The sequence below is a fragment of the Podarcis muralis genome, chromosome 17 (genome assembly GCF_964188315.1).
Source record: "Podarcis muralis chromosome 17, rPodMur119.hap1.1, whole genome shotgun sequence".
In the NCBI taxonomy this organism is placed as follows: domain Eukaryota; kingdom Metazoa; phylum Chordata; class Lepidosauria; order Squamata; family Lacertidae; genus Podarcis; species Podarcis muralis.
In genome coordinates this window covers 7,860,405-7,875,211 of record NC_135671.1, presented here as the reverse complement: position 1 = coordinate 7,875,211, position 14,807 = coordinate 7,860,405, and the positions used below count along the sequence as shown (strand labels likewise).

The 14,807-nt window shown below is 43.8% G+C and overlaps 1 protein-coding gene across 1 annotated transcript in view; it reads left to right on the top strand.

Moving 5' to 3' along the window:
• Positions 1-12,766: 12,766 nt before the first annotated feature.
• TEX15 (testis expressed 15, meiosis and synapsis associated) overlaps positions 12,767-14,807 on the top strand; it is a 34,957-nt gene continuing 32,916 nt past the window's right edge. Inside the window, exon 1 of the mRNA XM_028712472.2 lies at positions 12,767-12,943. Coding sequence (XP_028568305.2) covers positions 12,770-12,943 — 174 coding nt within the window. The 5' untranslated portion in view covers positions 12,767-12,769. The remainder of the gene's footprint in view (positions 12,944-14,807) is intronic.

The following is a 14,807-nucleotide window of genomic DNA, read 5'->3' as shown; positions in this document are numbered from 1 at the left end:
GTGTGATCCACTTCCCTTGAAGGATTATGTCGGATGAGAGAGAGCTCCGATTACCTATTCAAATCCATATATATGGTCATCATTTTAACCAATGTGATAAACATTAATGCATGAAGTTCTTCAAGCAATTAAAAAGCTCTGCTTTTTAACTAGGCTGGGATTGAGAAGACACTGAATTTTTGCTGAGAGATGTCAGTAAACCAGGATCAGATGTGAAGCGGGAAAGTAAGGCTTATCTGTAGATCAGTATGTGCTGTGAAGCATCAAGCTCAAAACTAAGCAGCCAGGAGTCAGAAAACAAAGATCACAACCAAATGTACATGGATACTATGGGGCTCTCTTCAGAGGAAGAGGGATTCAGAAAGGCAAGGTAAGATTGAAATAATAATCAAGTTGCTTTAAATCTTACAGAGGTGATGAGTGAAATAGTAATCAAGTTGCTTTAAAGCTTACAGAGGAGATAGGCTTCAAAATCCATGTTAAAGGGAAGATAGGAGGTAAGGGTGTTTAGGTGGTGGTAGGGTTTTAGTAGTGAAAAACAGACATATCAAATGAGATATGTGGCCATAATGGATGGCAGAGATATGTACAAAACCAATGACAGGCACAGAGTTAAAAAAAATGTCCACGATCAGAAGACAGGTGTTGTTCCTGGGATCAAAGGGAGCAGGGAGATGCTTTGTATGGAGAAAACGGAACTAGGAGGCTTAGTGATGATAGTCAATGAGGTAGAATCATTATGGCTTGTTACATTCCAAGGCCACTGCTATGTGCAGGGAGAAGATTTGTAAATCTAAAGATTTCCACCCTGTTAGCAGTTTTTAGCTCTGTCAGAGCACAGGGCTAAAAGCTTGGTAGCACCCAAATCTTAAACTATCCCGTGGTCTACTGTAAGTTTATTCATAGACTGATTACTGCTTCCAGGCATTTCTCTAATTATTCTACAGCATTTCTTCACATTGGACTGTTAAAGGTAAACACAAGATGAAGTGAAGCTTAGATTAAAAATGAGTACCTAGAGCTCTAAGTTTAAACTACTTAATAGTTTATCTCACTTTGAATTTTTTAAAAAGTTGAATCATTTGCCACCGATTCCAGCTACCCGTACAATGCTTCATTAGTTTGGTTTTTGAGGCCATGTAAATACCCGACCCTGAAATTCAGACTAAGTAAGCCTATCAGCAAACTCCCTGTGTTACACTCAAGATTTGCTTCTAAAATCTTCAGCATACTCTAGTATTAACGGGGTGTTCAGATGTGACTTGTCATGTACTGTACTCAAAGGTTCATTGATCAGTGACTGTATTGTACTGTATGAATAATCATAAATTGCCTTGTATTGTTTATAATAAGACTGTACTAAGTACCACACAGATTTCCATGTTCCAAGTTTGTCAGCAATGCATGTGGGCAGTTAGGTCCTGAAACTATGTGGTGCTAACTCTTCCATATCTAATGGTGCTTTTGTGGATGCTAACTGCTGACATGCTGGGGAGAAAAAAAAGCTTGAAGTTGAAAAGTGTCTCATCCGTTCGTAAAAGTAAAAAACAACCATGATTTAAACTTGAATTGTTTCACAGTACCATTGACAATCCGGTGTTTTATATGTGTGTACTTTTTATTGGGTTTTCAGACGATTCTTCAAAAAGCAGCTCTCCCATTTCTCCTATAAATGGATTTGTATTTGACCCAGGCAATAGCCTTTTCATGTTGACTGCTTATCCCTGCATCTCTGAATCCGGTGATTATTCAGCCTGCTTATGTATTTTCAGGGGGGTGGGCAGGGGAAGTCACATGAGATGTTCTTATTCACACAATCATTCCAGAAGAGTAAGACAGTTTCTTCTTAAAAAACACTTATACTGAGGCCGGATCATATATATTCTAGAACACTAACCTTTGGGTTTGATCATCCTGCTTATAAAAAACAACCATAAAACCGTTTCATACATTATAGTCAAATATGACTGAATAAATGGAAAGGAAGCTCAAACCAATCATGGCTAGTGTACCTGTATTACATGTTTATTTGCTGCAATCACGTGTAACATTTTTAGATGTACATATGAAGTGTACATCTTAAAATGTGCCTGCAAGTAGAAGCGGAATGGTGATAAAAGTGAATCAAACCAAAGTTTTCAGAGGTTGAGAGTTTAATGAGTAATAAAATCATGTCTCTAGAGGTCTAGTGAAGGCAAAATGGAGCAAAGCTTAATTTTCACATCAAGCGACGTGCTTTAATGCTGCTCTGTATCCATTTATGTGAAAAGCTGCACATACCTGTAGTGGTGTTCAAACATCTATGAAGGGGGGAGCATAATTCTGTTTCCCACATGATCTTATTTCACACAAGGATGGGAATTGCTTGATGACATGAATTGGCCTGTTGGTGATCGTTATATAGGCTCTACAATTTATAGAATCCTGGCAAATCAAAATACTGTAGTTCTGTTCTTTTACAGTTCACCTACACTTTGAAGAGATGGGAATATTCCTTGTCTGCCAGCAGTGTACTTACTACTTTTTAAATAAAATGAATAGAATTGCTCAAATACTCAAATCTCAAATACTATAAGGGAGATTGCAACACGTTAAAAACCAAACAACTCTCACGACTCTGGAATAAAATTCCAATTTTAACCCACTCCGGACTCCAAGTTTAAATGACCATCAATTGGACATACTATTGTACTGTTTCCCAGTGTCATTAAGGGGGGGGGGGTAGGCAGCACAAAGCATTGTGAATGTGGTTTCAGCAAAGAGGCAGAGAAGTAATATCCCTAGATTGTGTGAGGGGGAAAGAGAGGAGGTAATGGCCAAACCCTGGTGCAAATATAAAGGCATCAAGTTAACTTCAGAAATACTTAAAACACCTCTAAAAGTACAGTAGTATATGCCATCCATAATGTGTAGACTACATTCTGCACTGTACCATTTCAGACAGGAGGTAAAAGGTAAGTTGCTTTCTTTTTTTTAATGCTACCTCGTGTAAAAAAAAACCTCCCTGGTAACTTGTCTCGCCAAGGGGAGAGGCATGCTGTATGCTACATGTAGGAAGTTACCTTTGTAAAAAAATTATATTTTTTATTTACTCATACAGGGGAGCATTCAAAGATACATTTCTCCCCACCTGTTGTCTTCAACTGGTACCGTCCAGAAATAAAGCACCACATTCTGCATCGTATGTTAAAAAAAACCACACATTCCTTACTCTATGAAAAATGATGCCCAGTTATACATGTCTCCTTATGAGGTGCCTGGATAGGTACCCAAAGGAAGAAAACTCATCACTTAAAAAAAAAAAGCCAAAGTGTTTCATGCCTCCATGGCCACTGCTCTCCCTTGCAAACATCTTTGTCATACCGGATTTCCTAAATTTTTTGCTGGAATAATTTTTTAAAAATACTGAGCTGCTTTTTGGAGGAATATTCATATATAGATATATATATATATTTGTCAGTTTGACAAGTCTATTTGCCCCATTATCAACTGAATTTACATGTTGTTTGCCACTGTTTGTTCTGTCTTACAATAAATTGCTTACTTGTGTAGTCTTACACATTTATTCTGTTTTTAAGCTAATATTGAATATATCAGCTTCACTGAAATTTGTAGAAGTATACATATCCCTGATGTTGCTATATATTTAGCTCAAATGCTTGCACAAACGTGTATCTTATCTATGAGAAGAGAGGATCTCACAGCCTTAAAAGCCTGCTTCTTTGTATCCATTTGATTATTCCAAAGAGCTGCCAGAATGTTTTATTTTAGCGATAATACCCCAGTAAACGGGAAGCACCACTCCTCAGAAGCTTAGTGGCTTATGAAGAAAAAAGTGCAGTTGGTCTTCTAAACTAAAGTAATGATCTTTAACTGAGTAGGAAAAAGAAGAAGAAGAAGAGTTTGGATTTGATATCCTGCTTTATCACTACCATAAGGAGTCTCACAGCGGCTAACATTCTCCTTTTCCTTTCCCTTCCTCTCCCACAACAAACACTCTGTGAGGTGAGTGGGGCTGAGAGAGACCAGAGAAGTGTGACTAGCCCAAGGTCACCCAGCAGCTGCATGTGGAGGAGCGGGGAAGCGAACCCGGTTCCCCAGATTATGAGTCTACCGCTCTTAACCACTACACCACACTGGCTCTCAGGAAATCATAAGTACAGTGGTACCTTGGTTTGCATACATTTTGGATTACAAACATGTCAAATCCAGAAGTGCGTGTCCCAGTTTGCAACCTTTTTTGGGGATTACAACCCAATTTTTTTCGGAGGCTCCATTAGCGAAAGCACTCCTTGGGTTACAACCTGTTTTGGTTTACAAATGGACCTCCGGAACGGATTATGATTGTAAACCAAGGTACCACTGTACAGTCACATTAGAACGTGCTATTCACAGTGCAAAACCATACTGGTAAATGTCATGTAAGTCAACAATGCTGAACTGCAGCAGAAGATGGAAGTAACTGACCCTAAGGGGTTATAGACTCATAATTGTTAATTGTTTGTCATACCAAATTGTTGTTAACAATTGTTAATTGTTGATGAGCAAAAAAATCTCCAAGACTGATCTTCTAGTATTAATGAAGGGCTTCATGCAACATTCATAGGTTTGAGTTAACCCGTAGCTCATCTGTAGCCTTCGAGTTGTGATGTCAAATGCTCCAGCTCCTATGGAAGGAGGGGTAAGAGGCCTAATTCAGACATTACTACTGCAGCATGGGAGCGGGTTTCATGTGGGGTGATCCCAAGTTACACTGGTTGGATATGGAAAAAGATTCATATTGGTTGGGAAAGTTAGTGGTTCCTTCTCATATTAATGTCACAGCAGCCTCCTGGGAGAAGTAGGCAGAAGTTGCATTCACCCATTATTACACAGATCTGTCCTTATTTCTCCTCAACTCCCCTTCCCCCAGACCATTTTTCTCATAGCTGAGCTTCATTTCCAGTTTTGAAGCTTGGCTGGGAAACAAGGACCAGCCAGGAGGAGGTTGCTGAGAAGAATGGCAGAAAGCCATGGAAACATTTGGCACTTTACTTAGTCTGCTCCTCCATCACTTGAAATGCATACACCCTCCTGCCATTTTACCTAAAACCTAAAGGAAATTCTGTTTGTTCTGCTGCCTAATATAAGCTGCATAGAAATTATATGTGGGATACTTTCAAACACACAGTCTCCCAACTGCAGTCCAGCTCGAACTTTACCAAACAATATTGTTGACCATGTAACAGAAGAGATGGGCAGACCAGAATCTGGGCTGATATAAAAAGCGCACCCACCCACAGACTGACACATCACAGCCTGACCCGGTGATGTAAGGGGGGAAATTGGCCCACCTCCATGCTTTGAATGTGTGCGCAACATTTCTCCACCCCCATCGTTTAGCCCGGACACTGAGATCCAGCGCCGAGGGCCTTCTGGTGGTTCCCCCTCATTGCGAGAAGTGAGGTTACAGGGAACCAGACAGAGGGCCTTCTCGGTAGTGGCGCCCACCCTGTGGAACACCCTCCCTTCAGATGTGAAGGAAATAAGCAGTTATCCTATCTTTAAAAGACATCTGAAGGCAGCCCTGTTTAGGGAAGTTTTTAATATCTAATGCTGTATTGTTTTTAACATTTGATTGGCAGCCGCCCAGAGTGGCTGGGGAGACTCAGCCAGATGGGTGGGGTATAAATTATTATTATTATTATTATTATTATTATTATACAGTCATGACGGACCACATGATCTGAGCCGACTTGCATACACTACTATGCACGTTTGGTTAACGTAGAGGCTAAGCATTCAGAGAAAGTGGTGCCTTCTATTGTATTCATAATCCCTAGCATTACAGCAGGGAGAGAAAAACAGTACAGGTATACAGAAAGCATCTACATTCGATAACTAACAGACTTAATCTGATTTCAGAAAATAACTAGTCTGTTTTCAACATCAGGAAAGAAACGTTTATCCTGATTCTGGCTTCTACTGCTTATATCCCCCCCCCCCCTCATTTTTGGCCTCATTCTATCATGCATCTACTGCAACTACATGATAAGCCAGGGAAAGGGAGCTGAAATGTTCTTAGAAACAAAAAAAAACTTCCAAGTACAGAATCCAAATTCTGCTACAGAAAGAAACTGCAAATTAAATGGATAAGGTAAGACAAGGTCAGTATGCTTTCCAAACCCACCATTACATACCAAAAATAATATGAAGGCTTTCTTTCAAGATTGACTGACATCGAAAGGACATTAAAAGCTGTGGACCCATATATGGTCAAAACTATATACAAAAATACTACTTACAGGTGGGTTTTCCTTGGCTCGTTGAATCTATTCTGCATCTTCATTTGCAACTAACTACAGTCAGAGGAGAACCATGTCTGCTGGAGACTGTTTTGGGGGTTCCTCACTGGAGGAGGGCTCTGTATACACCATATGTCAAATGCACACACACATGAAAAATAATGCTGGAAACTATAGTCGTCTCCCCAGGATCTTTAACAAAACTACAATTCCCAGAAAATATGTGTTCTTACCAGTTGGTGACCTTCAGAGCAAGACTTGTATCTCAAGTCTCTGGCTTCAAAATGCCAGAGAGGATGCTCAGGAACAATTGTGTCGGCCACCCATTTCACCTTGCCATTCAATAGTGAGACCAGAGCTTTGCTGGGGTCATCAGCTTTCTCCACTGCCAAGTCCCCTAAGGCATTTAAAAACACATCAGGGGGGGAGTGTCCCTGTTGGTCCAAACTTAACCAACAAGGGAATGCATTGCACTCTTTCATATCACCTGGAGCAAATATTACATCAAGGGTGTGCCATGCTGGGGTGCTGGACCAATGACCATCTGAGAATGACCTATAGTTGTCATAGAGACCATGAAGTCTCAAGCTGGCCCGACAGCAGCCTCCCCATGGATATTTAAGTCACCCAGAATTATCGTTTTAGGGTCTTCCAACAATACCACAGAGACCACCACGGCCAGCCAGATCAGAGATGCTGCCAGGCAACAGGACAGTTGGTAGACCAGCAGCAACCCCATTCTCTCTGACCAGGTGCAGACCCTCTAAGCCCATCCCAAGATCAAGAGACTTCCTAGCCAAGGAGATGGTGCTCTTATAGGCAATAGCAGCACCCCTACCTCAGCCTCCCAGTCTAGTCTGGTGCAGCACAGCAGGGTAAGAATATGCCCGCCCAGCTCACTCACCCAAGTATTGGTAGTGCAAGCCAAGTCATCTTATCCACAATCAAGTTGTGGGTGAACATTGTTTTTTTACAGACTGATCTGGCATTCCACAACAGCACCACCAAACCAGAGGGCTTAGTAGATCTCAACCACTCCCTGCTACCTGCCCATCCAGGAGCATTCATGCACCACCATTCACACCATAAGCAGATGGGTTTGCCTTGAGACAGTCTTTAAACCTCTTTTGTTGACCACCAGCATTATGCTTTCCATTTTTAAGTTCTCAATAAGTAATACAGTGGTACCTCAGGCAGTGGCGTAGCGTGGGTTGTCAGCACCCGGGGCAAGGCAAGTAATGTGCGCCCCCTAACCCGTGGATTTGCGCCCCCTAACCCGTGGATTTGCGCCCCCTAACCTGTGGATTTGCCCTAACCCCAGATGTTGCGCCCGGTGCGGCCGGCCCCCCCTGCACCCCCCACGCTACGCCACTGACCTCAGGTTAAGCGCACATTGAACATTTTCCTCACCACTATCGAGTTGGAGCAAGAACCTAAATCATATCACTACCAAATCTTGCCACCACCAAACAAAACCGAAGTGACAATAACAGCATTTACTTTATAACCTCAGCGATGTCGAGAAACAAGAGGGCTTCGCGGGGATTGGGGAAATGAACAGGGTCCAGATCCACCGGGGAGTGGGGAAAACTACTCTCACACCGACGGCCGGCGCAAAGTTAAATGTGCCCAATTCGGTTCCGCAGAAGGGCATACAAGTAACCACTAACATAGACGGTAACCTTTTATATAGATATACGGTATATAAAAGGGTGCCGTCTATGTTAGTGGTCACGAATTTCGCAGCATCCTTTTACAGTGGTACCTCGGGTTAAGTACTTAATTCGTTCCGGAGGTCCGTACTTAACCTGAAACTGTTCTTAACCTGAAGCACCACTTTAGCTAATGGGGCCTCCTGCTGCCACGCCGCTGGAGCCCGATTTCTGTTCTCATCCTGAAGCAAAGTTCTTAACCTGAAGCACTATTTCTGGGTTAGCGGAGTCTGTAACCTGAAGCATATGTAACCTGAAGCGTAACCTGAGGTACCACTGTAGCTATAAGCAGTGCTTTTTCAAAAAAGATCTGTTTAGGGGTACTCTCCTTTTGACTCAAGAAAACCACCATTTTATAGTTCAAATCAGGGAAAATAAATACAGTAAATGGACAAAAGTAGAAAGATTCACAAAATGTTTAGCACCGGCTATAAGCAGCACGGGACGCGGGTGGCGCTTTGGTTTAACCCCAAAGGCTAGGACTTGCCGATCAGAAGGTCGGTGGTTCGAATCCCCGTGACGGGGTAAGTTCCTGTTGCTCGGTCCCTGCTCCTGCCAACCTAGCAGTTCGAAAGCACGTCAAAGTGCAAGTAGAAAAACAGGCACCGCTCCAGCGGGAAGGTAAACGGCGTTTCCATGCGCTGCTTTGGTTTGCCAGAAGCAGCTTAGTCATGCTGGCTACATGACCCGGAAGCTGTACGCCGGCTCCCTCGGCCAATAAAGCGAGATGAGCGCCGCAACCCCAGAGTCGGCCACGACTGGACCTAATGGTTAGGGGTCCCTTTATCTTTTCATAAGCAGCACAAGCACTCTTGCCTGCAACCAGATATTTCACAGGTCAAACTATTGTAGCACAAAATTACACAAACACCTGCTGGCTGAGACAGCAGGATAGGCAAGGGCCAAGCTGTTGCAAAGTCAGCTCCTCACTGTTTTACTGTGCTCTAGGAGGGAAAGGGCAGCAGGGCTTTTATATTAAGGCAGGTCCTGGAGCACACTCCCCACCCCAGCTGCTTTCAATTAGCCAGCACTTAAACAATAACCCTTCTTTTGAAGTTTAATATTCTGATGTCAGGTGACTTGCAGGAGGTGAAAAGTGGCTGCTGAGTGTCGGCCAGTTCCAGCAGAAGGCAAAGGAGGAATGGCAAGTAAAGTTATTTGAATATACCTGTAAACAGCTAGCTAAAAAGACAGAAACAATTAGGAACAGAACAAGCCAAAAGTTTCTTAAGGAATGGGAGTGTTATAAAAACTATCTAGAAAAACATTGTTCTCAAATTAAACCTTTATTACGCTTTGATTAATTTTTGCAAAAGACAAAACAGCTATTATAACCAAGAAAGTTAATACCAAGAAAGTGGAAACATTTAGAGAAGGCAGTTAAGGAAAGGAAAAAATTGACTCAAATTGAAGTAGTAGACGGAAGTCAAATAAAATTTTAGAATTTTTAAGGTTTGATAAACACAACAAATATGGATTACGGGTGGTGGCAAATATATTAAGTGGTTACGTTATTTTGTTTTCTCTTATGTATTTGCTTATTCTTAGGCTAGGCCTGAATTATGGATGGAAAATGTATATGGATGTATGCAAACAAAATGTAATATAAATTTAATTAGATAAAAATAGCAGAAACTATGGAAACACTTGGCAACTGGTGGCTCCCTTTCATAACTCTTTGGATGTTTTTTCCAACCTCAGAACAAAATTTTACAAATGCTGGTACCAAATCACTCCTTCAAAGTTAGCTCCCAACATTATGCCATATTTTGCTGTAGCCAAGACGTTTGCAGATACAGACTGCCTCAGTTCTCAAAAGCTCCTAATCAAAGTATGTGCCATAATTCCTATTTCCCTACAGCCCATCAAGTTGTGAAATAATTCTAAGTTTCCAGTTGATAACAGCAATAAAAATTCAGCTATCAAATGTAGGGCAATGGGACCAGATCCTGTCCGATGCATAGGCAAAGCATGTGAAGCAAGGCCAATGGCAGCAAGTAAGGAAACAAACACATCAACCCCCCCCCCAAAGTAATAGAATAACTATTAAAAAAAAATAGTATGCCTTTTATAATAATCAGCAGTGGGCCCAGGGGATATGGCCTTTCCATCAAAATTTTATACCAATTTTACTGCTCGTATGTGTAAGGTAAAGGGACCCCTGACCATTAGGTCCAGTCATGGCCGACTCTGGGGTTGCGCGCTCATCTCGCTCTATAGGCCGAGGGAGCCGGCGTTTGTCCGCAGGCAGCTTCCGGGTCATGTGGCCAGCATGAATAAGCTGCTTCTGGCGAACCAGAGCAGAACACGGAAACGCCGTTTACCTTCCCGCCGGAGCGGTCCCTATTTATCTACTTGCACTTTGACGTGCTTTCGAACTGCTAAGTTGGCAGGAGCAGGGACTGAGCAACGGGAGCTCACCCCGTCGCGGGGATTCGAACCGCCGACCTTCTGATTGGCAAATCCTAGGCTCTGTGGTTTAACCCACAGCGCTACCCATGTCCCAATCAATGCTCGTATATGTGGACCCACATAAAATGAATTGCCATAATCCATTGGGGGGTGGGATGAGCAATTTGGACCAATGTTGTATAAGCAGCTCCCCATGCAGGGATCCCCATGTGGACACACTTCCAGCATTGCTTTCCCATCACATGTTATGCTCTCGCTTTTGTTCAGACCCGTTACGTATCTGGCGTATCAGAGTCTGGGTGTGCAAGGGCACCCGTCACGGCAAGTGTCGGTGAATGTTACAAATTAATAAATGGTAGAATTTGGATAATATTTTGAGTATTGAAGGGAAGATGCCAAGCCAGGGCCTCACCTGGGATAGAAGTTGTGAAGAATGACAAAAAGTCATTAACCTATGGTTGCCAGATTTGTTTCAATGAATCGGGGGACATTCTTAATTTTTTTTGAAGATGAGTAGCAACAGGGAGTCAGTAGTGGGGATGGTGAGGCAAAAGACCCTGGGCCCAAGCACACATGCATATTGTAGAAAGGTGCAAAGCCCTTCTTTCGCACCCTGCGAAACATAAATGCGCAGAGTTTTAAAAAAACTGTTGCAACCACCAAATGGCATTCACCATAGAGCCCACCACCAAATTGCATCCAGCACATGATGGCAGAAACATGATCCTTAATCCAAAGAGGATCCCAGACCCAAGTGAAAGATCAGTTTGTAAACAGAACAAGCCTGGATACAGGAGAGTAGATTTTCCCTTTAGCTAGTCAGGGCTGAGAGAGCCTATTCCTCCCCCCCCCCCCCCCCCAGCAATAGAGGGCCTGGAAGCTAGAAGATCCCGCAGCTGCTAAGTGGGTTTCTTTCTGCAGAGTCACTGTGACCCTGACCAAACTTGCAGCACACTTTCTATAAAGGTGGCGAATTTGGCTAGTTAGCTGGAACTTTCTTTTCCTCAGCAAGGCTGCATCTAGAATCCTAAGTAAAAAGCCATTAAAATGAAATAAATAAATTGGCATTTATTTACGCCTCGGATATTTCTACCATGCCATTGAAAACTCTCCGTACCACAAATAGCTTCATCTGCTGGTTTCTGCACATCACTATTGTATGTACTCAGAAACCTGGGGCTTTTTTCAGTGAAGAACCTGGACTGAGGCTTAGAGTAAGCGAAGAGATTTGTTTAAAAGTTTATTACAGGTGTTCTTCCTTCAAGGATTCTCTGTAAGTCTTGGGCTGGACTTGTCTGTGCCTCTCCCACAGCATTCTGAAATTCTGGCCTGCATCAAGGAATAGAGTCAGCATAGACCTTACACAGTCTAGGGCTGCCATATGTCCTGATTTTCCATGACATGTCCTGGAATTCGCCTCTGAAAATGGCATCCTGGAATATTTATCGGATAAATCTCCGTCAAAGAGGGTTAAATTGTGCCAGAAATGCCAAAAAAAAAAAAGCTCCGAAATTCAAAATTTATTGCCGCTTCTACTATAAAAAGCTCGACAACTTATGAGGTTTGCGGATTTGTTGGACTTATTTTTTTAAAAAAGTGGAGGATCCATGAGGATCCGTGTAGATCCGCCTTTAACCCAGACCCCAAGTTTGCAACCATTTTAAATACAGCGTTAGGAACAACTTGCAATTACAAAATGCAATCGCGCACATAAAAAAAAACATCGTGGGTCCTGGAAACACGCGTCTCAAAACCAGGGCAAAGCGATGTGTCTAGTTACGTTATTTTTCTACCCTTCTTTTTGACCAGTCTCCAAATTGTCATGAAATTCAGCTTCCGTAAGAACTTTGCAATTGCACAGGCTTCAAGCCACAGATCTGTGAGGGAAAAAATGGGAGAAAGAGCGAATGGGGTGGGGAGCTTTTAAAATATTGGAACTGAAAACAAGACAGAAAGTGTTGTCTAGGACCTAGGTCCTAGAATATCCGACGGCTTCTGAGGTGCTGCCTTGAACTGTACTAATCTCGGGAATTTCCAATCTGCTTGAACAGTGTGTGTTTTTGTGGTGAAGTTTCCTCACTTGTTTATGCCATTATTCAGTGTGGTTGGGGTTTATTATGGCTGGACAAACCAACCGTCCTTGGGCTCGCTCTACGCCTTTGAGGCGAAAAATAAAATAAAATATGTTCGCCATCGGCTTCGGGGGGGGCGGGGCGTCGGAGAGCGGTTATTTCGGAGCGCGAGAAGCTCGGTCCCTTGGCTCCTCCCCTCCCTCGCACCGCGCGCTGCACGTGGCGGGGGCGGAGTTTATAAAGTCCGCTGCGGGAGCCGGCGCTCTCCATTCGCCCACCGGCCGCCGCGATGGTGGCGGTGGCGCGGCAGCAGCGGACCGAGGCCGGGCACGCTGTGGCGACAGCCGGCGTCGCCGGCGCCCTGAAAAGCTCGCATTCGAAGCGCAGGCCGGAGGGATGCTTGAAGCCGACGGGACGCGACGAAGGAGCGGGGAAAAGGGACGGCGGCTGCGGAGACGAGAAAGTGAGTGGCCGGCCGACAGGTTGCTTCGCGGGGGTCGGCTAACGGCTTCGCGCGGGTTTCCCCATATATCAGACTTCCGCGCTCCCCCCTGCGGCTTCTCTCTCTCTCTGGCCCTCCGCGGGTCTCCTGCTGGCCCCTCAGCCCGAGCGAAACCTCGCACTCGACGGGGTGGCCCATTGAAATCAACGGCGAGGTCGCTCACGGTTAGCTAACCTCCGTTGTTTTCAGCGGGTCGACGCTCGCACGTCTGGATCCCTCTGGCCCGGAGTCCCGTTTCTAATAGCCGAGGGCAAGAAGGGCTTGAGGGGAAACCGCCCAAGCCCTCTTCACGTTTCTTGTTGCTCAGCAACGGGGATTAATGCGCCTGCAAACTGCTCCTGAAGCTGGAGGTTCCATTTTACTGCCCGGGCTAATAGCCATTGACGAGAGTCCCATGGCCACCAATTTCGCAGCGCCCTTTTATATACAGTGGCACCTCGGGTTACATACGCTTCAGGTTACAGACTCCGCTAACCCAGAAATAGTGCTTCAGGTTAAGAACTTTGCTTCAGGATGAGAACAGAAATCGTGCTCTGGCAGCGCAGCAGCAGCGGGAGGCCCCATTAGCTAAAGTGGTGCTTCAGGTTAAGAACAGTTTCAGGTTAAGAACGGACCAACCGGAACGAATTAAGTACTTAACCCGAGGTACCACTGCAAAAGGGTGGTGCGAAATTCGTGACCACTAACATAGGCGGCACCCTTTTACATATATAAAAGGGTGCCGTCTGTGTTAGTGGTTACTTGTATGCCCCGCTGCGGAACCGAATTGGGCACATTTAACTTTGCGCCGTCCGTCCGTGTGAGAGTAGTTTTCCCCCCTCCCCGGTGGATTGGATCTGGATCCTGTTCGTTTCCCCAATCCCCGCGAAGCCCTCTTGTTTCTCGACATCGCTGGGGTTATAAAGTAAATGCTGTAAATGCACTTCGGTTTTGTTTGGTGGTGTTAAGATTTAGGTTCTTGCTCCAACTCTTGATAGGGGTGAGGAAAATGTTCAATGCGCGCAGCAGGTTTTGGATTTCGTGTCTCTTATCAGTGGTAGGGCTGGGAATGAAGGAAGAATAAACGACGGTGCTCCTGAGTATTATTGTGGGAGTTCGTAGTTACAAGTTGTGGAACTTAAGCCTAGTCATCTGTCTCTAGAAAGCAGAAATAAAGTTCTGAAATTGAGAGTTGGAACCTGTGTGTGTGTGTGTGTGTGTGTGTGTGTGTGTGTGGTTGGTTTGTCTGTCTGTCTGTCTGAAGTGAGAGTAGTTAGTCCAGTTTGCATTTTGGGTCCTTTTCAATCGTATCAATTAAAAAACACCCTTCTAGGTACCCATGTTATTAAATTTAGAATAAATGCTTTGCCTTTGGTTCTGAGCACGCACACCATGCCCTCAGTTCACTCAAATTAAAACATACATGTTGCCCATACATATATGTTGAAATTAGTGGGAGGAATTACCCATTCACCTTGATAAATATATTTAAGGTGATTAAATGATTTTAAGGGCTAACTTGACTGGGGATGTGTTATTTACACAGTGCATCCCCTGTTTGTTTCTTGTTTTATTACTGAACTGCTCCCACTACTGTTTGGAAGAGTATGTAGGGCCATCACAATTTACTGAAAATTAAGTTTAAGAGGTTGAAGATCGCAGCCTGATTTGCTGTAATGCTGTCCCCTCTGGTAACACTTTGAAAATGATTATTTAACTTGAGAGCATGCATATACTTGCTGAAGTTCATAAGGTAAAAGTGATCACTAGGTGAGCCTATTCCTGCCTATGATAGTTTATTCTTTCGTATCCAGCTAGTTACTTTACCTGTGTAAAGCATTTTCAG